The 23,409-nt window shown below is 42.6% G+C and overlaps 1 protein-coding gene across 1 annotated transcript in view; it reads right to left on the reverse strand.

The window, feature by feature from the left end:
• The window catches only part of GSAP (gamma-secretase activating protein), a 93,764-nt gene that overhangs the window by 40,813 nt on the left and 29,542 nt on the right, over positions 1-23,409 (reverse strand). Inside the window, 11 exon segments of the mRNA XM_080936069.1 lie at positions 46-115; positions 2,592-2,801; positions 2,913-3,013; positions 8,955-9,032; positions 10,484-10,561; positions 16,168-16,253; positions 17,401-17,444; positions 18,535-18,594; positions 19,028-19,132; positions 21,547-21,596; positions 22,660-22,729. Coding sequence (XP_080792195.1) covers positions 46-115; positions 2,592-2,801; positions 2,913-3,013; positions 8,955-9,032; positions 10,484-10,561; positions 16,168-16,253; positions 17,401-17,444; positions 18,535-18,594; positions 19,028-19,132; positions 21,547-21,596; positions 22,660-22,729 — 952 coding nt within the window.

Consider the following 23,409-nt stretch of genomic DNA (forward strand, 5'->3'; position numbering starts at 1 on the left):
AAGGGTTGAACATACAGCTTACCACGCAGCACCAGCAACACTTACCAATTAGAAACTCTTGAATGAGGTCAAATGAGTGGCAGGCAGAAACACGCTCAGAAATCCACTGAACAATCTTTGAGAAGAAAAGCCACAGAATTCTGTTGGCTTTTAAATCTGTACTGCATCCCACCAAGTGATACAAAAACGTGCAATGTATAACACACAACATAGGTATAAATATGTAATATATAATGAAGTTTTAAAATTCTACATCTATCTTGGAGTTTCCTAAAAATACACAGACTTCCAGCATAAAAACCAACCAACATAGTCCTGGCTAAGTATGACAGTATTGTAAATAAGGTTATTTGTAGATATCCTTTTAACAGAAGCCTTTGGGTAGCCTCCAGAAGAACCTCCTTCCTCAACCCATTACGCATCGATTTCAAGAATGGATGGTGTTCTATACAAAGTACCCATCAGGAGATCTACTGAACACAGTAGTAATGCTCAACAAGACTGCCAGACTTACAGATACCAGCCCGGGGTTAAAGCCCAGTACAGACATCACTGAATAAACACTGTCACACCACTTACCAGCTTACTCTCCACAGGATGCTTTATTCTGTATCTACTGTGCCAGTCATGCTTATTTTTACATAGTATATATTTAATATTAAATTTAATTAAAACCGTCTACAAACAAGTCCAATACAGACTGCATCAATATAAGTTGCATATTGTGGCAAGGCTCGAAATTGCGCTTCTATAACACAAGACTAGAGTCGGATTCTAAAACACTAAAAATGACTAGATGTAGAAGAAACAACTATGAAGAGTGGGTAAAGGCATGTCTACACTGCTCTCCACATTACTGATCTCCTTAGAAATAAAATGTTTAGGGACTGAGGAGATGGCTCAGTGGGCAGGGTGACTGCCATGCAAGTGTGAGGATCTGGTCCCTAAAACTCACATATGAGGGTGCAGCACATGTCTATAACCCCAATGCTGGGCAGAGCAAAAGGCACTGGCTGGACAGCCTAGCAGAAAAGCAAGCTACAGGTTTAAAGAGACCTCAGAATCAATGTGGAAAATGTCTGAAGACATCCAAAGCTACTTCTGGCCTTTGACATACATACACATAGATGTGCATGCACACACAGGCGTGTACACCCATGAAGACACATTTAAATATGTATTCACATGCACAAACCTTTTATGAAGGACGGGAAATTAGAGAGTTTATTGAAGAAAAAATGACTGAAGTTCAGTTAGTTCATTCACAAAGAACAGACTTTGGTCTAGACTAAAGGCAAGCAAATAAATGTGTATTTTTATGCAAACAAACATATATTTTTGTTTTATGGGCTTTTTAAAGTATGCTTTTTCCAACTAACTAGCCTATCACTAACCCCAAATCACTGATTGACGAGAGGATTTTCCGGACTTTTTAGAATAGCTTCAGAGAGTAAATTGTGCTGAGAGGGGGCTGTGAGTAATACAATGTAGGCTATCTTATTTAAAATGTAATAAATATTTGCCACATAAGATCTTAGACCTTTGGTGCTTGTTTCTTCTGAGAAAGTTGGGACAGAAATTAATTCTATAATCTGAGATATCATCAAACTTACTGTGAAGCCCAGGCTGGCCTTGAACTCACAGAAATCTCCCGTCTCAGCATTTGGGATGGCAGAGGTGAGGCATTACACCTGCTTGGCCCTTTGGGGGATGCATTATACTAAATACAAACAGGCAGAGGGGAGAAGATCATCTGAGAAACTCATTTGCTGAGCGTCTCCTTGGAGCACTAGCTCACAGTGCTGAGAAGCCAGTAGAGTGCAGAGTTCAAGGACTCAGGCCTGAAATCTCAGCACTTGGGAGACTGATGGAAATTTCTTCAACTGTGAGGCCAGCATGAGCCACAAAGTAAGAACCTGACCACCCTGGGCGGCGGAGATAAACCTATCTCAGAAAAACAGAGAAAGGAAGGAGAGAGAGCCCGATAAGTAGCTGCGCTTCATCTTTAGGAGGTACATTTCACGACCCCTATGAGAGCTGAAATCACAGACAGCAACAAACCTTAGCAACCTTGACAAGACAGTACTTCTTTTCCCATTAAATCAAAAACTTTCAACTTCTCATTCAAAGGAAACACTCTATGGCTTATCTTAGCATATCTAAATGTCATGGCCATTATTAGGTACAAGTAGAAAATTCGGTGTGAATACACTGGACAAAGTGACAATTCATAATCCAGGCCAGGTGGAGCAGGATGGCACAAGATGTCACCATATGACTTAGAAGAACATGCCACTTAAACCTTATGAATTGCTTCTTTGGGGGCTTGCTCCATTTAATAGTATTAAGCCAGAGCTGATCTAGGTTCCCTGAAGTGATGGGTACAGGGGACAACTGAACTCAAAAGACAACCCACCTTCATAGCCTAAGGCCAGGCACAGAGCCAACCAAACAGGAAGCACCAAGGAAGACTATGCTCAAGCAAAGACACTGTAACAGAGCCAAAACTAACTTCTGATCTTCTTGAAGCACTAAGTAAGTTCCCTTGGTATCATCTGTTGCCAGTCTTTAAGCTGGAGCAATCTTCTCACCTGTTCTGGGAACCCTGGGTCTTGACCACAGGACAGTGCACAGTGCAATGCGGCCATTTTCTCACAGTCTAGATGGGCATTCCATAGGAGCCACATCAAGTATGACTGGTCAAGGGTTGCTCTATAGATCTTTCCAGAATAGCAGTCCAGAATCAGGGACCCCGGCAGGGACTGCAAAGGACCTGGAGGTAGCATATCAGCCATTTTGATTCCTAGCAAACAGAAAAAAAGAAGAAGAAAGAGCAGATCACCAAATAAAAAATGGCACCATTCATGTCAGAGCAAACCTACAGAGACTGGGTCTGTGCGACAGAAGCTACAAACCTTACCTGTGAGAAACAGACTGTGGCAGATCAAGTCTGGATGCTGAATGTTAAGCAAATGAAGGAACTGGCCAGCGGAATAAACAGCCACAAAGTAGCCTGTAAGAAACAGAGATTGAAGTGGTCCCCCATCCATGAGTGATACAATCTATCCATGTGCAGAGAAACCCCGGGACAGCATGCTTTGCTTGGAATAAAACAAAAGAGCATATTTGTTTGTTACCAGTAGCACTGGAACCCATGGGAGTATCTTCACCTTAGAAGCCAGATCTGATCGGCTTGGTGTGAGCCTCACACTCTCTATATACTTAAGGCATGGCTGTCTTGTTTACACCTATACTTTTGTTTCTGAGTCAGCAGTAGCTTTATATGAATCTAAGTGATCTTGAAGGAAATTAGAAGAAAACTGCCAAACAACAGGAATAACTCCTTAGTGTATGTAATATGCTGGGGCTAGCATATAATGGGAGTTTTCTTCATCTTTTCGATGGCTTGAGGAAGCTAAGGGGTGCAGTTTCCCATGTGGAAACTCTCATCATTATTTTGTTTAGGAACTTTTAAGATTGCTATTTATCAAGAGTGTGTCTCTGGGAACCTTGACATTGTGCAGTTCTCAGTGGTTTTCTCGTGTCTCTAGCACCTAGAGTTGACACCTTCACAGTTTTGAAACTATAGATATTTGCATAATCAGAACATTTATACCCAAATTGAGACAAAATATAATAATAGGCTCCTAGAGTCTCAGAAAAACAGAGTAATGAATTTCATAAAAGAAATGTCCATTTTCAGTCGGCTAGCTGGCTCTTCTCCTTAAGAGACACATGCTAGTCAATGCTATATCAGGCACCCAGGGAAAGGAGAGGATATAAAACTCCAAGCAATCAATGTATCCCTCCATAAGGCAGGAATAAATAACACTAAAGAATATAGTGCAAAGAATTTCAAACTCTTATCATATGTGGTAATACTACTATAACAAATGAAAGGAATTATTTACAGGGACCTACTAGAAAGGTATGGGTATCCAATTGTGATGGTTTGTATATGCCTGGCCAGGGAGTAGCATTATTAAGAGATGTGGCCTTGTTGGAGCAGGTGTGTCACATGAGCTTAAGACCCTTATCGTAGATGTTTAGAAGTCAGTCTTTCACTAGCAGCCTTCAGATGAAGATGCAGAATTCTCAGCTCCACCTAAACTATGCCTGCCTGGATGTTGCCATGTTCCTGCCTTGATGATAATGAGCTGAAGCCCTGAACTTGTAAGTCAGCCCCAATTAAGTGTTGTTCTTATAAGAGTCACCTTGGTCATGGTGTCTGTTCACAGCAATGAAACCATAACTAAGACAGAAGTTGGTACCAGGAGTGGGGTATTGCTGTGATAGGCCTGACTATGCTTTTGTTTGGAAGAATGTAAATTTTGGGACTTTGGATTTGGGAAGCTGTGGAAGGTTTTAAATGGGGCTTAATGGGCTATCCTATTAGGAATATGAAAAACTTTGTTATTGAGAGTGATTGGAATTGTGCAGACCTAGCCCAAAAGGTTTCAATGAAGAACTTCAATATATGGCTTATAGGCTGGTTTTTTGTGATGCTTTGGTGAAGAATGTGGCTACTTTTTTCCCTTGTCTGAAGAGTCTGCCTGAGGCTAAGGTGAAAAAAAAAAACTCAGATTAATTGCACTGACAAAGGATGTCTAGGAAATACCCATCACAGACTTTGTTCTCTGGTTAAGTGTTATGAAGAACATTTTGAACAAGTATGAAATAAAGCCAAAGCAGATCTCTGAGTTCACAGTCAATCTACAGAAAAAGATCCAAGACAGCCAAGCTTAGGCAGTGAAGGAGTTGAAAAAAAAAAAAAAAAGAAGAAGAAGAAGAAGAAGCTAGTGATAATGTAAAAGAACAAAGGGGCCATGTTCCAGCTCCTGCAAGCAGAAGAACTCGGCAGCTTTGGCCATGTGCCTCTGGCTTTAAAATCAAGAGTAGAAGGAGACCATTGGGACAACTGATGCTGGTCAGCTGGAGCTAAGGAGTTAGTAGTGATTAAAAAGAAACCAGCACCACTGAGGTGAAATCTGGGAGGTGTTTTCTGAGAACACAAAGAAGCTGTGTTCTAGAGATTAGCTAAGGTGTAGCTCCTGCTGCAGCTGTACTTGGTAATGTGTAAGAGTCACCCAGGTGGTACTGGTTTTGAAGGCATGAAGGCATCATGAAGAGCAGCTGAGGCTTGGCACTGTGAGAGGCTATGGAAGGTCACTGGTGAAGGTGCAGCCTCAGGTGCAGATGATGGTCCAGGACTGAAGGGGTCATACAAAGGATTTGAGGCTGGGCACCATGAAGAGAGCCTATGAGAGGCTATTGGTGAAGCCTCATTGCAGCAGAAGACTCCAGTGTATTGGAGATGCCAGTACGATGGGATGATCACCAAGAACAGCAGCAGCAGTGGAGTGGATCAACCTGAGCCTAGGATGCTATAGAGGACAGAGTTGGCGAAGTGACACCAGCCCTGTGTGGCTCCCAGATATTGAAACAAGAAGCTGTAACATTGAAGTTGCTTTGAAGCCCCCAAGATTTTCAAGGTGCCAGAGCCACAGAACATCTGCTGAGGAAAGCTGCTAACAGGGAGTAGAAACAGCCCAGGAGAAAGAAGTTCATTGCAGTCAACAAAGATGAAAAGGAGTTTGACATCAGACATGGAGATGCAGAGTTTGGCATTTGCCCAGCTGGTTTCCCGTCTTGCTTTGGGGATAACAATCAAGTGATTGGATGGATCTCAGAAGAGACTTTAAACTTTGGACTTTTAACATTGTTGAAACTATGAGGACTTTGGAAGTTGAACTAACTGTATTTTTTATTATGCTATGGCTAGAAATGACCTTATAGACTAATGTGTTTGAACAAGCCTATGGGAGCCCAGGAATAGAATGTGTTGGTTCATATGTGCCCAGTGAATGGCACTATTAGAAGTGTGGCCTTGTGGGAGGTGTGTCACTGTGGCTGTAGGCTTAAGACCCTCATCCTATCTGCCTAGAAGTCAGTATTCCACTAGCAGCTTTTAAATAAAGATGTAGAACTCTCAGCTCCACCTGCATCATGACTGTCTGGATGTTGCCATGCTCCCACCTTGATGATAATGGACTGAACTTCTGAATCTGTAAGCCAGCCCCAGTTAAGCATTGTCCTTATAAGAGTTGTCTTGGTCATGGTGTCTGTTCACAGCAGTAAAACCCAACTAAGACATCAATAATCTATGTTAACTCCTAGCATGACAATGTAACCAATGTATTGTGGTAGTGCTGTGTACCAGGAAGAGGACATTTGAAAATTTAGTAAGGTGGTGTGGTATTATTACACAGTCATTGAGCTAGGGTGGGAGATTCCTACTAACATTAATGAACTCTAGGGTCTTCTATCCTACAGTGTGCAAGACAGTGGCATAAAAAATTAGTGCTTCATCTAAAACATCTATAGTTACCTATTTCAGGGTCAGTGGAAGCTCTTTCTTGTTGACTCTGTCAACTTAGAAAAGGTCCTGCCTTGTTTATTTACTTGTGTATTGTGCATTTTGAGAAAAAAGTGTGTGTGAATCTTCTATGCTGGGACTGAACTTGGCTCAGGCTTGTGATCCCCAGCCCTTATCCACTGAGCCATATGACCTGCTCTAGATGAACTTTTCATGAAGAGAAACTGTTGTGATTAGGACCCTGGTGAGGAAAGAGTCCTGGGTTGTCTTGGTGGACTCAGTGTGGTCGAGTGTTTCTAAAAGGAGGGGAGAGAGGAGCTGGCCTTGCAGGTCTCACGGTAAGAGGCTAGAGGAGGCAGGAAGTTCTTCCTCAGATGCTGTGGAAAGAACTGGTCCTGCCCACACTTCATTTTAGTTTCTCAGCACCCACTTCCGTTTTTCTGAACTCCAGCCTGAGGTCAGATGCTCATTCGGCTCTAAGCTCTGCCTTTGTGGCCGTCTGTTAAACAGGGATGGAAAATGATAGAGTATCTCGTAAGAGAGACACTGAAGGGAGCCTGGCCACAAACCTAACCCTTTCTCAACTTTGGCTTCATTGCTAGGGAGATAGGATTATCCCTCTCAGGGAGAATGCTTGTGAGGATCAAAATCAAGTAAAATGTTTAACATACATTATTTTTTAAATGGTGGTTTTAATTTGTGGGCATGTCTGACAGATGTAGATGCTGTTGTGTGACTATTTCCTCCTCCCCACCAAAACATCCCTCAGGGAGGGGAGGGCAGAGGCTCACCCATGTTCCTATAGGAAATCCCAATAAACACCAAGATAGAATAATTTCTTCGGTGTGTTGTTGCCCTATCTGGAATGAATAGGGATTTCTGTGTTTTCCCAGGAAAAATAATGCTAAATTTAAGTCTCCTGATATCAATCAGTGCAAGCCCTCAAAAAAACTGTTATCGTGAAGATTCCCTCAAGAACAGTTTAAATCTTGGCTACAGCTTTATAGCTGTTAATAAATCATGCTCAGGAAGGGAAGACAGCTGTGTGAGACAGGCTGTTTTTACAAGCTCTGGTATCTCTGCCCTCTGCAAGACCACAGACTGAGTCATGTTATTCCCAGAAGGAGAAAAGGAACCTTTGCCCTGGAAAGGCATAATTAGTAGACAGGCTCCCCACCACTGTTGAGATGGGCACAGACTAGGGAACTGTTCAACCCCCCTCCCCCACCCGTCACAGGAAGCAATAGAGTCAGGCTCTCTAAGGCCATTTCCCAAGGGTCCAAGGATCATGTCAAATGGGTCATGCACTTAACAAGAGATGTTTTACCTCACCAATAGTATCATTTAACATAAAAACTTGGGAGGGGCTTATCTTTAGTTCTCCCATCCCCCAGTTTTCTCACACCAAAGTTTGCCAGACCTTTGCCACAGAAGCAGATGGATGGGCAAGCAACGATGGGAAAACACATCAAAGAACCATGTGCCACAAACCTAAAGCCTTCCTTCTTTGAGCCCTGAGTCCCTCCTGTATTTGGGCTGCTGTCACTCACTTCTTATGTTTTATGCCCCGCCTCCACATGGGGGGGTGGGGCTGCTTTCATATGGAGTTTCAGGAAACCCTTTCTACATGGTCTTCATGTATAGAATCCATGATATGCTCACACCTTATACTAACGTTTCTTTTACCATATTTACTTAGATGAAACAATTCACTTAAACCGGTCCATAAATCATTAACGGGGGCTTTGTAAGCCTTTTATGATTAGCAGGAACAAATAGTCCGGTGGCCGTTCTCCTTCTAGAATCCAGGGAAAACATGACATACTATTTCTCACAGGCTCTTGGGGGACATCTTATTCATGGCCATTTATATAATAACAGATGACTTTTTAAGGAATGCTTCCAAAGGTACAGGAGAGCTCACAGCTCAGTCTCTAAAAAAGGAAAGACACAGTTCAATCTCAATAGCTGATGAGTGAGTCGGGTGCGTGACATAGAAAAACCTCTCCCCTCAGACTTAAAAGGGTCAGTGACTGTCACCACAAGCCGTATCTCAGAGGTTTGAGAAAACGAGAGTCATGGAGAAGAAAATGAGTGACCACTGGAGCAGAGCTTATGTTGAAAGGACACAGTAGAGAGAGGTCTGTCATCATAACCACTGCGCTGATTATTTTGGTTGCCAGCCTGACACAAACTTAGAGTTACATGGGAAGGAGGAACCTCAAGTAAAGAATAGCCTAGATCAGAAAGGCCTGTGGGCAAGTGGGGGGCATTTTCTTGATTAATAATTGATGCAGAAGGGCCCAGTCCACTGTGGGAGGTGCATCCCCTAGGCAAATGGGCCTAGGAGGCATAAAGCATGCTGAGCATGATCCAGAAGAGGAAAAGACCAAGAGTGAGAGCAAACCAGTAAGCAGGCAGCCTTCCTGCCTCAGCTCCGACTTCGACTCCATCCTTGACCTTCCATGATGATGACTGACCTTTACCTGGAAGTGTAAGCTGGAACAAAGGCTTTCACCTGGGTTGCTTTTGGTTGTGTGTTTGCCCCAGCAACAGAAGAGCAAATCAGAATACCCACCGAGGCTGAGAAATGTGATGCCGTTTGTGACCTGTGAGTCAGCACTTCCGGGAGCGGCAGTGAAGGTCTTTCTGTATCCTGTGAAGGAAGAGCAGTGTGAAGCCAGAGAAATTTATGCTCAGAAACGAAAGGCTCAGTCTGACCTCATGCTACATAATGGTCTCATAGGCAGGGCAAGCGCCTTCTGGCTTCTGGAATTCAGGGTGCCCTCACTCTCCGAAAGCCACTAAGGTGGGCCATCTACTGTGACTGAGGGCAGTCACAGTAGAGCAGCTCAGGCAGAAACCCAGGCCATAGGGATGGAATTGTAGGGAGGGTCCAGTGGGGTCTACTCAACAGTCTAAGGTAGAGGGGGTCAGAGGGTTCATTTCTATGCATGATGTTTTTGCCAACCCTCTAAGATGTCTCGAGCTCACATTCCCACCTTTAGATAGAAGGGGAGTGAGCTACCTGTACAACTGTGTCAGACTTTGCTCTAGTCCTCTAACTCTGTCTATGGCTGATTGGGCTTATTGCATTAATTATTAGAAACATATAAAAGTGTCTTACACAAGCTTACAGTACTTAAAAATATGTTCACACCTAGTTCTGAAGTTACTTTTAGTTATTCCATTAAAAAAATTCCTTAACTTTTCTGCCTTTATCTCTATCACCCTAGTAACATCAGAAGATACTAAACTCTTATGTGGCCTGGCATAAAGTATTAAAAATAAATGAGTCCTGAAACAGAAATTTCATCTTTAAATAAGTTTCTATCACACTCACAACAGATATTCTACAAAACACACACACACACACACACACACACACACACTAGACAGGTTCTCTCCATGTAGGCCTGGCTGGCCAGGAACTTGTTCTATAGACCAGGCAGGTCTGGAATTCAGATAGATCCTCCTGCCTCTGCCTCCTGAGTGCTGAAATCAAAGGTGTGTACCACTACATCTGGCACACTCATAAATTTTGAGGAATTAAACAAGCATGCAGAAGTCCTCCTTAGCTCGGTTCAGACTCAAACTGTTGCAGGCCGTGCAGAACTGAAGAAGTGGCCGGGGCTGGTGGCTCATCCCACTCCCCAGACTGTGGGCCATCAGCAGCACAGGCCACAGGCATATGAAATGAAATCAATATCTTAGTCTGAACACATAGCATAACCTGGAGTGACAGTGTATTTATAAATATTTGAGAGCAAAGAAGATTTTTAACTAAACTGTCACGTAACCATGTGAATTAAAGCTACAGATAATGTTCCAATTAGTAATAACTAAATGGCAAACTGACATACTTTGGTAAATACATTCATTAGAAATGGTCTATAGTCTAGATGAAGCCTCAGCTGATAGTAAACATCAAAAACTACCTATCTTATTTATTTACCACTAATGAATTTCTTCATAAACCATAACTATACAGTTACCAGAAAATATACCGATAAAATTGCTTGCTAATTGTTAACCTGTTTGTAATTTCATTTGTTACTATTTTAAAAAAGAAGATGTAAATGTAAAAGAGAATAAATGAAAACCTACCTTTATGGAGGTAAAACACTGAATATGTGATTTCTTTCCAAGAGTCGGACTTTGGGCTGTAACACACACACAAACTCCCTGGGAAAAGAAGGTATTTGGCAGCATTTAGACAATCTGCATCCCGAATTCCCTGAGCCATTATTCACCTCCTTCTAGTCCTTTACATATCCTTCCCTACCTTGCTTCATGGACTAACCCTAAAATCACAAAGTGATACTATCAAGTTGCTATGAAATTCCAAGTTGGCATTTAGCACCCACGGTTAGAGGCAGTGCACCGTGGCAGATGGTGAAGGCTGGGAAATGAACAGACATACAGGAGGGTACACTAGTCCAGGAAAGATCCTGCCACCATGCAGTTCTGGCGAATGGGCACACAGCAGTCTTACCCTGCTGTCCCCCAAAAGGCACCTCACATAGCTCTGAGCCCCAGCTATCCAAAGTCTAAAGAAAGCATCCAGTGTTTCTTTAGCAACACTGAAATGTGAACTACGGACCTTCCCCATGAACGACGAGAGTCAATACCGTATGTGAGGCTACACATCTCAAAGTTGGGGCCCTGACAGCGCTGACCCGTGCCAAAGGGGACCACCTAGCATGGCCTCCCCTTCCTTCTCACTATGTAAAACTCTATCCCCTCCTCCATCTGTGGCTAATGTCAGTTGCTGACACATGAAGATGGTATGATTAACTGCTCTGTGATGAGCACCCCTCATAAAATTGCCTGAACCACAAACTCTTCATATTTCAGAGCCTTTTGGACTCTGAAATAGGCTTTCCTGGCTGGGCATCCCTGAGGCGGCGAAGCCCTGGCTGATTGCTGGCTTTGCCTCAGGCTCTCTCTCTCTCTCTCTCTCTCTCTCTCTCTCTCTCTCTCTCTCAAGCTCTTGGTTCCTGAACCACATTGCCTTTGCTGTCACTTCTCTGAGTCTCTGCATCCTCATCTGTACATTTAGAAAATATAGAAACCACTTATAAGCTTCTTCCATGAGAACCGAATAATCTATATAAATATCTGGCAAAAAAAAAAAATACTCTGACTCTAAATGCTAGCGTCTATTATTACTGCTCTGGAATAAATTTAGCTGCTGTTTGTAAGTTGGAGGAAGTTACAGCTTGAAGAAACAAATCACACTCTTAATGTAATATCCAGAGACTTTTAGTAAATATCCATCACTGTTGAAGATAACATTTCCACATTGGCTAGCCTTTTGGAGCCGGTTAGACAATGAAAACTATTGCAGACAAGTTTTCCAAGAGAAATTATCTCATTGGAACAACTGTTCAAAGGCCCCAAGAAATGTTCCAACACTGGCCTGATTCTGAAAACCTGCCACATAGGAGCAGGAAGGAGCCGGTTCTGTCTCCCCCACTTGCTGCCTCGGCCTCTCAACAGGTGAGGCACAGAAAGAAAGGCAGGTAAACTTAGATCTCCTGAGACTGTTTAACCACAGGAGCCATGGTCAGGGCTGACCATCAGGTATGGAAGCAATGAGAATATTTTCTTTACAGTGCTGAAGTCTGATTGGCCTTCCTATGGCCATAGATTCATAATCCTGGGTGACTCCCAGGCGGCCCTGACAGGAACCCCTGCACTTGGTCCTCCATCCTCTGAGTGCTCTCAGAAGCACACCCACCCATCATTCAGATTTTAGCCTTTCGTTCCTTGAACTGCACCCAGCCTCCCTTCCAAGAGAGAGCGGGGGTGGGGAGCAGGACACTCAGGACAAAGAAGCTTGGAGGAAGTTGGTGGCTGCAGGGATGGGGGGATGGTAATGATGAATGGCTGTCAATCACCATCACATCACAGTCCTTAACAGGAAAGGAGAAGTACCAGGCGTGCACAGCCCTCAATCTATCTGCCATCCTTTCTCAAGTCTTTTGTCCTGGTTACATGGCCCAGACCTACACTATCCCAGAGTCAGGTCTGAGTGAGGCAATTTTGGATCTTTCTCTAATCTTACTTTGCTGAAGTAAACCTTAGTGGAGGAAAGGCCAGAAAGGAAAGCTTGGTCCAGAAAGCTCCCCCAAAACAGAAAAATCATGGCACCATTCTCCCCAAACAGTGAACAGAAGAACAGCCCAGACAAGCAAAGTTATCTGCAACCCTAGACCACAGAAATTCTCCCATTTGCAAGGGGCTAATTTCACACAAGAAATGGCATGCAAAGTGGCTCCCTCCGAAACAGAGACACTGCCTTCCACCACACACACACACACACACACACACACACTCACACACACACATTCACACACACACTCTCTCTCTCACACAGACACACACACACACACTCACACAACACACACACACTCACACACACATTCACATACTCTCACACACACTCAAACATACACACTCACACACTCTCTCGCGCACACACACACACATACTCACACACATTCACACTCTCACAACACACTCACATACACTCACACTCACACACACATTCACATACTCACACACACATTCACACACTCACACACACACTCAAACATACACACTCACACTCGCATATACACACATACATACTCACACACTCACACACACACTCTTTCTCTCTCACACACACACTCACACACTCACATAACACACTCACACACACACACTCAAACATAAATACTCACATACTCTCACATACACACACACATTCACACACTCTCTCTTGCATGCACACACACTCACACTCAGTCACACACACACACACACACACACACACACACACACTTTCTCTCTCACACACACACGGTTCTATCAGGGCCATACCAACTGCTCTTTTTGCAGTATACACAATAAACCTATTTTCTATTCTAGCCTATAGGGAGGACTCTTTCACCAGCCCACAACCTTGCTTATTTTAAGCGTAGAGGTAAGAGCTCAGTTTTAGACCTAACTGGAAAAAAAAGATATGGTAACTGGCAACTTACTACTTCCAAATAACAGCAAAATGCCTCTCCAGCTTTCTTATCTTAACCCTGGGAGTTCATCTGAAACAGACTTACGATCTCTACTGCAAAGCAGCCTGAAGAACAAGTTTCTACACTCTTACACGCTGCCTGGAAAGAGACACTCCATACCTACTACCAGATGAACCCAGTATGTTATTGAATAAGTCGTAATAGCCCCTTTTATACAACATGGCTGCTGCCGTTCATGAGTTCCTCTGAGTAAGCTAAAATGAGGAAATCCAGAGATGTAAAGTGTGGAGTGGTTGTTCCTATCCCACAGCAAAGGAGGCAGGGAAGCTCCTACCAAGTTCTTCCCTGTGAGCCCCATTTCATTTCCTCCCATCATCAAAAATCTGTCAGCCTGTTCTACGGGGACTTATCCCACTTTCCTTCCCCACTAAATATATCCCGTAAGCACTTAAATGACCGGAGTTAAAAACAAATTCCCTAAATCCCACTAAATCCCAATTCCAACCTCTGCGGCTACCTCACTCACGAGCTTCTCCTCTTCATGATGCTCAACCTAAGCAGAACCCACATCTCCCTCCAGACCTCCCTCAGGTCACCCAAGGCAGGTGGCTCACAGGCCAGCACCTGGGAACTGCACCTCTGGAGACACTGTTAGCCCTTCTCCTGAGGGACACTGCATTCTGCCTTTGGGTCCCCTCTTTGCTGTCACACTTGCTCGGCTCTCTCTTCACGAGGCCTCTACGATTGGATGCTCCTCCTCACACATCAGCTCCCAGATATTATTCCTTAACATCTCCCCTTCTCACCATATCCTCCTTCCGTGGTTTCAAACTCTAGCCACATTCTGACAACTCCTACAACTGATACCATCACGGTACACCCGCTGGTGCCAGAAACCTTCCCTCTTCACCTTGTTACAGGAAGGCATCTCTGAGATACATCACACCCATCTTTCCCTCTACATTCTTTGCCCATTACACTCCAATTCCCCATTGTCTCAAATATGACTGTGATGTCATCTGAACTTTACCTCCTTCTCTTGCCTCTTCTAACCTTTCTCTGTCCAGCAGCCATGGTGACCCCATGTTAAAATTATCACTGCGTATTAATGACACACAGGACAGGCCTCACTGTGACATTGTTTCTACATGTTAAGACCTAAGTAAAACATTAAGGCCTGGATGGAATGTGAAAGTCTAGGTAACTGTTACCGGTCTAGCCTGCCATTTTTTACTATTACTAATATTATCAGGAAACTTTCTCATATGTTGTTTTCAATGTTACTAGGAACTTTCTTATGCCCAAGTTGATTACATATTCTGTGCCCTTGGAAACTAATCATGATAGAAGCCAGTTTTGTACAGTGAGTCACAATAAGCTTGGAACCCAAAGCAACCACCCAGCAGCCCTTCCTGAACTTTTGTATAAGCTTTTATGGTATTTGCCTTCATAGGCTGCCCTGGAATGGACCCCAACATAAGAGAGACACCTGCTATTTGGAATAAGACTTCCGTTTTGAGTAGGGGTTGAGTAAAGTTCAAGTTCCTAAATCCTCCCTGGGAAGTGACATCCTGCTTGTCAGAAAGAGTCATGCACATGGGTAACTGATATCCTAGTTGTCAAGTTTAGACTTGAATGTTAGACAAGGCAAGTCCCCTGCCACAGTTGAGTACCCAGTGAGAACAGGATAAGTGTACAACAAAGACATGTTCCTAAGGAAGTCCCCTGTCCCTAAATCCTGATTGGTGGGATAACTTGGCACAAATGTTTATAGATCCCAGGCTTAAAGAGCCCTATAGGATCTTGACTCAAGGTCACAATTGGCTCCTGAGTCTGACCTATGTTCCTGATTGATTGACCTTGGGGTGTGCTGTTGAATAAACCATACTGGTTTGACTGAAATCGGTTGTGCAGCAATTCCCAGACCCCAGCATGATACAGGCATATAGGATAGTTTGTTCACATGCACCTTCCCAACCACCCTCTCCCTCTCCATGTTCTCGATGGAAACAGGTATGTATCACGCTCTGACCTGTACAACAGCAGCCTATGACATAGCATTTAAACCCCGGTGCATGGGGTTAGATTCCAAACATGGGCCATTAAAATAGCTCCACCAGTAATAAAGCACTTGCCACCAAGCCTGACAGTGTGAACTCGATCCTGGAGCCCACAAGGTAAAAGAATCCCCTCCCATAATTTGTCTTCTAACCTCCACATGCATACATGCAATGCACACGTGTACCCACAGATATACAGTACATGCCAAAAAATGTAAAAAAATAAATAATTAGAACCCAAAACATCAGTAAGGCTGACACAGAAAGTATTTCCATCCTCATAGAAAACCTTGCATTAATAAATATTAATCTAACTACTCTATTAAAATACCAATAAAACTTATTAAAACAATAACACTGTTGGTGATAGTTTCTTTCATAAATACAATATATATGTATATATGTGTGTATGTATTTATATATATATGATATATATATATAATTTATAATGGAAGTGACAGAAAGGGGTAGAATTATACTGGTTTGGCCTATGAATGTACATGTAATATCCACTTGATTTTTATAATAATGTGGCTGTTATAATTTTTTCTTTATTTAATAATACTTTTATAGATAACAATTTATTTAACAATATTATTCACATAGTTGAGCCATAATAGCATTTTCTATAGAACTCAAACTCTATACAGAATACATAGAACTATATACAAATTCTAATAAAAATAGGTAAGCATGATCCTGACTCTACCTGTGTGGTTGGTAAAAATGCAGAGAGACGGCTGATTGCATGGTTTCTCTTGGTCTTGCCCATAATCACATCCAAAGTTGACAAGTCTAAGATGATAAAGAAAAGGAAATTACTGAATGCATTTTAAAAAATGAACTCCTCTCCTTCATGCCGTAAGCACTATAGCTCACTCCCAGAGGGACAGGAATGCTTCCTATACATTTCAGTTTGTTAAATAATGTGCAACAGTGACTAAAAATGTAAGTGGTGCTTAAAGGTGTGGGCCTGGCAAGAGGCAGAAAATTATGTTACTTACAGCATGTTTGTGTGATGTTATGATTATAGTAACAGTATCTAAAATATAATACTATGTTTCAAAATAGGTGCAGTTAACTATCCATATGTGTTTAAATAAGGCTAGTGAAGTACTAAACAGTTTAAGACTGTCATTACTCATTTTGCAAGACTTTCTTTTCTTCTGGCCTTTGATGTCCTGTGTTTTGTCTTGTTGGCGGGTTTTTTTGTTTGTTTGTTTGTTTGTTTTTTGTTTTGTTTTGTTTTATGCTGTAGTTTTTTACTACACTAAATACTCTATGAAAAGAAAAAAAAATCTTGCCTTTTCTGTAAAGAGGAAAACAGAAAAAATAAATAAATAAAACAAGAGACTGGGCTGAGTTACAAGTGGGTTGACCTGTGACCTCTTGTTGGCAATAAGAAAGCATTTTGATGTTTGAGTTCATGCTGAATCAGAAACACCCTCTGTTACTCACAGGGAATCAAGCACTTCCGCACATCAAACTAAATGCAGGTGCCCTCCAGGAGAACGAGGCTAAGAAAATCAGCACAGTTGACTTTATACATTTAATCTTGTATTCATGCTTAATAAATCAGCTTGTACTTTTTTAAAAATGGGAATATTAAAAATAGATCCGCAAGGGGCTAGGCACTGCTCATCAATTAAGAGCACTGCCTGCTCTTCTGGAGGGCCCGGGTTTGATAATCAGAACACACATGGCAGCTCACAACTGCCTGTAACTCCAGTTCCAGGGGATCCGACACCCTCTTCTGGTCTGTGCAAACACCGTACACATGTGGTGTGGAGATATATGCAGGGTAAATACACATAAAATAATAGTAATAACTCTTAAAGTAGATGCACAAAATATCAGATTGTCTACCTACCACAATTAGGAAAAAGACGTCATCATTTTGCTACCTATGTCTAAGAGATTTAACATTCTCTGGATAACTTACTTAAATCTCAAGCCACTTAATGATATGTCCAAGGGTGTTTCAAACTGTCAAAAAAAAAAAAAAAAAAAGAGGATGAGATGACCATTAACAACGACATCATCACAGGTGTCACAGGCCTTCCCCAGAGAAGACACATAGATGTGTTGTCAGTAGCAAATGCTTGTCCCCCAAAACATGCAGATAAGTAACATACAGTCTGAATATAAATATACATGCGAATACATATTCATATACACATACAATAAAAATTAAAGCAAGAAGAGGCCATGAATTTAGAGAAGAATAGAGAGGAAGGGGGGGGGGAATTTTAACTATATTATAATCTCAAAAAGATTAAGTAAAAGAAATGGTATTACATGCTAATAGCTGTAAATGCAAAGCAAACAGTCAGTGCTTGGCTGGCCTGGTGGTAAACAGTCTGTTTAACCATCACCTCCAGAGGCTAGACCCACATTTCGGGAAGTACACTGGGAACATCTGGAGTTTGCAGACAGACGTGTATGCTTCCCTGCAAGGCTAACTCTGCCTTTGACTTGAATAACAGACTGTAACTGTAGTAGGATTGGCAGCTGCAACCTTTCACAAGCCGTAGCTAGTTATGGAAGTAAGGAAGGAAGCCTGGGATGTCTTTTGCAGTGGGTGAGCTAAAAGTGGGGTAGGAAATGACAAGGAAGTCTTGTAATAGTCTGAAACCAAGACATGCTTGATACCAGTATTGTTCCCAAATAAGGAAGGAACTGCTGTCCATCCCAGATAAAGATATAAGAGGCACACTCCTATAGTTCCAAGGGTGATGCTGGGTACTTAACTAAACCACACACTCACTGACTTCCCTCAAACCCATTCTATTCCTGATTGCTTTTGAGTTACTTAGAGTGATCTACTCGGGATCACACCTATTGCCTTCCTCTAAGGCCCTGTTAGGGTGGTTACTTTAAAGACACACTCCCCTGTGCATACAGTGCTCTTCACCTGGATCCACCCTGCACTTGTTAAAGAGCTGAGGCCTTGTGACAGCACAAGCCAAGTTATCCCATCATGCAAGTGACTGACGCAATACCAAAATGCCCAAACGTCCACTAATGATAACAACTCTAGCAAAATTTCCTAGGGCTGCTCATTCTATATACTTACCATTAAGGTAAAACTTTCATCTTCCCAAAACTGGATGCATTTCAAGATACTCCTTGACTCCTGAAAGGAAATGCTTGGGATATTATCTCCAAAATTAAAAACAAAAACAACAAAAAAAAAAAGCTGAAGAGAAAAACATAGTCAAGAAACCATAGTAAAAACCTGTTCATTATCTGTGATAAACCTTCACTGACTGCTCCCATTAGAGACACTGTGGTTATTTAAAAATTACAGCAGGCCTCAGTGGGTCAGAGCACCGGTTTCTCTTCCTGAGGACCTGGGCTAGACTCTTGGCACACACATGTTGGCTCATTACCATCTGTAACTCTAGTCCCCAGGGATCCAACCCCCCTTCCACCCTCCACCGGCACTGCACATGTATGGTACACAGATGCACTTCCAGGTAAAGCATCCATACTCACATAATAAAAATAAGTAAGCATCAACACAGCAATGTTCTCAAAATTATAGGTACCCACAGGCTAGTTTTTACCTTTAGCTCAACGTAGTATATTCTCTGCTCTGACATATCCCACTGAGCCCAAACAAAGTCTTCAGCTATTCTGTCTCTTGGGGGATGGCTAGAATTCCTAATCACCTGGGGACAGAATGGTTTTATGAGTATTTTTAAAATGACATCTTAAATTGTTATTTTTACATGTTCTATTTCTATGATACATGTAAACACCCCTAATGTATTATTAGTACCTCCCATATCCAAAATACACACAGTTTTCCATTAAAAAAAAAAAAACTTAAGGCATCTGTCCTAATGGCCTGCAATCTCTTCTTCCAGGCTCTGAGGCAGGTCGGCAGAAACCACACCTTCCACAAAACGCTCTGTATTAGCAGAGCACGTATGAGTTCCTGTTGTCACCATGTTCTTCAGCCAGGTCTTTATAGACAAAAGCCTTCATCTCCAAACTCAAAGGCTCCTGATGCTGCGGAAGCCTTCAAGCCCGACTTGAAGCTCTGTAATGGCCCGGCTGAGCCATTAACCAGCTTTGGTCCTGGGTCCACTAGAGGGATGGCACTGCACGTTCATCAGCTCCTTGACACTCACCCTTCAAGTCTGACTCGGATTTTGTCTCTTGGACAAAGCCTCACCTCCGAATCCTCACACAAAAGCATCAGTACTATTCCTATGGGGCTCTTGTGAGCTTCCATTACTTACAGCTCAGTCAGAATTGTAACCTTCCCAGTGAGCACGGAACCCCTGCCAGCTCAGGCCCTAAGTGGTTCTAGAACTTAATATCACCGGGGACTCCTTCTAGAAATGAAGGAAGAAGACATAAAAGTATATTAAATATTCTTCTTTTAAATGTGAACTGTCTGTTTAAACTCAAAGAACAATAGCAATTGAAAATCAAAGGGGGCTGGGATATAGTTCAGCTAGTAGAGCATTTGCCTGACACGCAGGAAGCCCTGTGGCCATGACTGCATAACAGCACTCCTCCAGGGTCTTGTTGCTGCCACAGACCTCTAAACACTAAGGCTCCCTGGGGTCACCAGCAGCCGCAGCCCCGCCCACAAAGCCTGCTCATTTCCAGCCAGCCCTGCTGCACTGAGGCTTCCATAGCTACATAATTAGTGAAAGTCGCCTCGCCTCCCCTCCCGAGTCAGTTTTGTTCTTAGCTTCAGAGAGACATCAACAATTCTCAAAGAAAAATTATTTTGAAGGCTGATGGGTAAAGGTACCTGCCACAGCCTTACAACCTGAGTTTGATCTCTGGGGTAGAGGTTCTCCATACACTTTGCATGCTGCACACACACACACACACACACACACACACACACACACACACACACACATGCACACACATGCACATGTGCACACACCACAAACCATAACATAAATAAGTGTAAAAGCTTAAAGGTGATCTTATAGAGACTAAACTTTGAATAAAACCATTTTTATATCTATACTATATTCAGAGCTCATAAAAATTATCAAGGGAAAGGTAACCAAGTAGATAAACAGGCAAAGATATAATGAATACATTTCCCAAACAGCAAATCTAAATAGGCAGTCAACAGAAAAGGTGCCCAACCTCAATAAACAGTAAGAGAAATACAGACAGAGGTGACAGTACACTGTCAGTTTACCATGGAAAATGTTAAAGGTAAATTTACCTCATACTCTAATCCTCTACTTATAAGACTAGGATTTTGGAAAGCAACTAACAAACCTTCCTGAAACTTATTAAATGCATATTTCCATCAACATAGCCATCCAAACCTGAGCATTTAAGCCAAAGAAATGAAAGGACCCACATATAAAGGTGAAAGCCAAAGCTACATCCAAGATGATTTGTACTACAAAAACAAAAAGCTGGCAAGTAAAGGGAGTCTGCGCGCAGTGGAATGGCTGGACCATCACAGACACCAAGCCAGGAACTGCCGGGCCTTCCTCAGCAAATGAACGGAAGCCCTTCTAGCTGGCTTCTCCATCACTACACGCACACATTAACAATGAATCAAGCCAGGGTCGTCAAACGTGGAGACAGAAGTGGAGTCAACCTCACGGAGGGAACTTGGAGACAAACGTGCAGATGGAAGACAGGTGGGGACCACAGACGTCGGGGTCCTATGTGCTACGTGTGTGCACACATAAAAGTTGGAGAAATACAATTAGTGATTTCCCTAGTTTCTAACCTATATCCTCTTGATGTGTAAGTAACCACAAAGGCAGAAAGTAGGATTCTATTTGATAAAAACAACTGATTTCCCATGTGTGTATCTAACGTTGGACGGGTTTTTACAAGCAAGCGAGACTGTGGAGAAAGTCCCCGAGACCACTGCACTCCGGGCACTGGGTGTGAGGTAGCAGGTAGGGCTGCTAATTCCTCCATGAATCTTTGTTTGGGTTCACGTGTCATAACAGTGAGGTTATTTACTATTCAAAAAGCATCAGAGAAAATGTGTTGTGTCAAAAGAGTTCATGTGACTGTAGAAGCTAGAGACATAAGTCCTAGGAGAGAGTTTGAAGATAGAAGCATTTCAAATTTTTACCACTCCGTTTCCATCTTCTCTGCTGATCTGGATATGAAACCGCTCGATGTCTTTAAAAAAATAAACCAAAAGAAGAGATACCTTAACATTCAGGAGGGAAAACATTCGTCCTGTCTTTCTAAGGGCTCTGGATACATTTTTATATAATACCTACCTAGAAAAGTACCCCAATACAACACAACGCTCTCACAAGGCACTTCAAAACCAACATGGTCTCCCCCACTGCCAGCCTCAAGATCCACATTTACTTTTCTCTGTAGTGTTATAATCTATGAAAGGTCTGGCCATGCGTCCCTCCACAAGTGTATCATCGGCTCTGTTAAGACCATAAGAGCCTTGTTACCAGGGTTGACCTCTCTAACATATATATGCATTAATCGAGGTAGAGACTACACACACACACACACACGAGGCATTTTAGGACCAACACCACATGAATAAAACCTATAATCCAATTTGTATTAACTAACAATTTAGGTTTAGTCACTAATATTCTGTTGGTTCTCATTACAGGACACAAATACAATCTGTCCTTTCAAACATAATCAACCCATAGTTTCATCTCATAATGTGAAAGCCATGTTGGTAAGTACTAACATGTCTTTGTCTTTCACATGTTAGTGGATTTTGTCTGCATGCCTTCCTAAGTCTGAAAACACCTTGAAAGGCCATAACCTCTTCTATCACTTGTACCTAAACTTGCTCAGGCTGCTGTGGGCCTTTAGCTCTGCCTGGGACTCTCTAGTGCCCATGCCTTCCCTTTCTTTCCATCCAAGCCTCTGACACATAGATCATAGTCATCCACTCAGACAGACATCTTAAAGGAAACAGACAGACAGACAGACCAGTATACTGTTCTACAAGTTGACAAGTTGTACATTTATGCATATATGAGCCCATCCTTTCCCAGGACAAAGAAACTGAGTAGAGATTGAGGAAGGAGTTGAGGGGGTGGAAATGGCTTTCACGGGGACTCTGGATCTCATATGGACATCAAAGGACACCAAGGAGAACCTTGGCATTGGTAGATACCCAGCAGATTCAGTCGGGCTTCACCCTTTACTAGGAGACTGTGTGCATACACCCCTGTACACTTCCTAAAGATACACTTACATTTCTCTTCTGAAATCAGTAGCAGGTGGTTATGTGGAAGATGATGACTTTCAGCTTGTGGGTAGAGGAACTGTGGAAAGGGAAGCAGAAAAATCATAAGCAACTACTTGCTCATACGAACGCTTCATTAGTTGTGTTTGATCGCGGTGATGGCTGCATCTTACGCAAGGAAAAGAGAATCACAGAATATTCAAGGGGAATTCACATGCACACATGTCAAAGGTCAAACAAGTAGAGGAAGGAAACTTCCAGGACCTCAGTTGTCTAGGGGGAGGTTGGTACCAAGTACAACTTTATCATCCTTTCTTTGAGCATATGACAAGAGGGTGCTGCCTTCAGAGATGGCGCTTCCTGATTGGAATATTTGATTCTGAAGCCGATCAGAAACAATGCAAGCAACATTGATATAATACGTTTCATTGCACACAGGGAAGAAATGTGTGGTCAGTTTATTTATTATGAAGCTAAACCCAGTATATAATTAAAAACCAAGTAAATACACTTCCAGCTGTAATTTCCAGACTCCCACATCTGAGAGACAAAGAACAAAGGAACCAGGGACTTTCCAAGAAAGAAAAGGGAGTCATGATGTGGCAAGTGACTAAAGAGTTACAAGGTTCAAAGTTATGCTAGGGGCCACTGGGAAGAGAGGGGTTGACACGTCACACCCTTGTGTGCTCCCTACTGTGTGTGTCTGCCCACAGGACATGTCTGACTCCATGAGCCATGGTAATAAAGGAAAGATGGCAA

Source organism: Micromys minutus (assembly GCF_963924665.1).
Source record: "Micromys minutus genome assembly, chromosome: 23".
Lineage (NCBI taxonomy): Eukaryota > Metazoa > Chordata > Mammalia > Rodentia > Muridae > Micromys > Micromys minutus.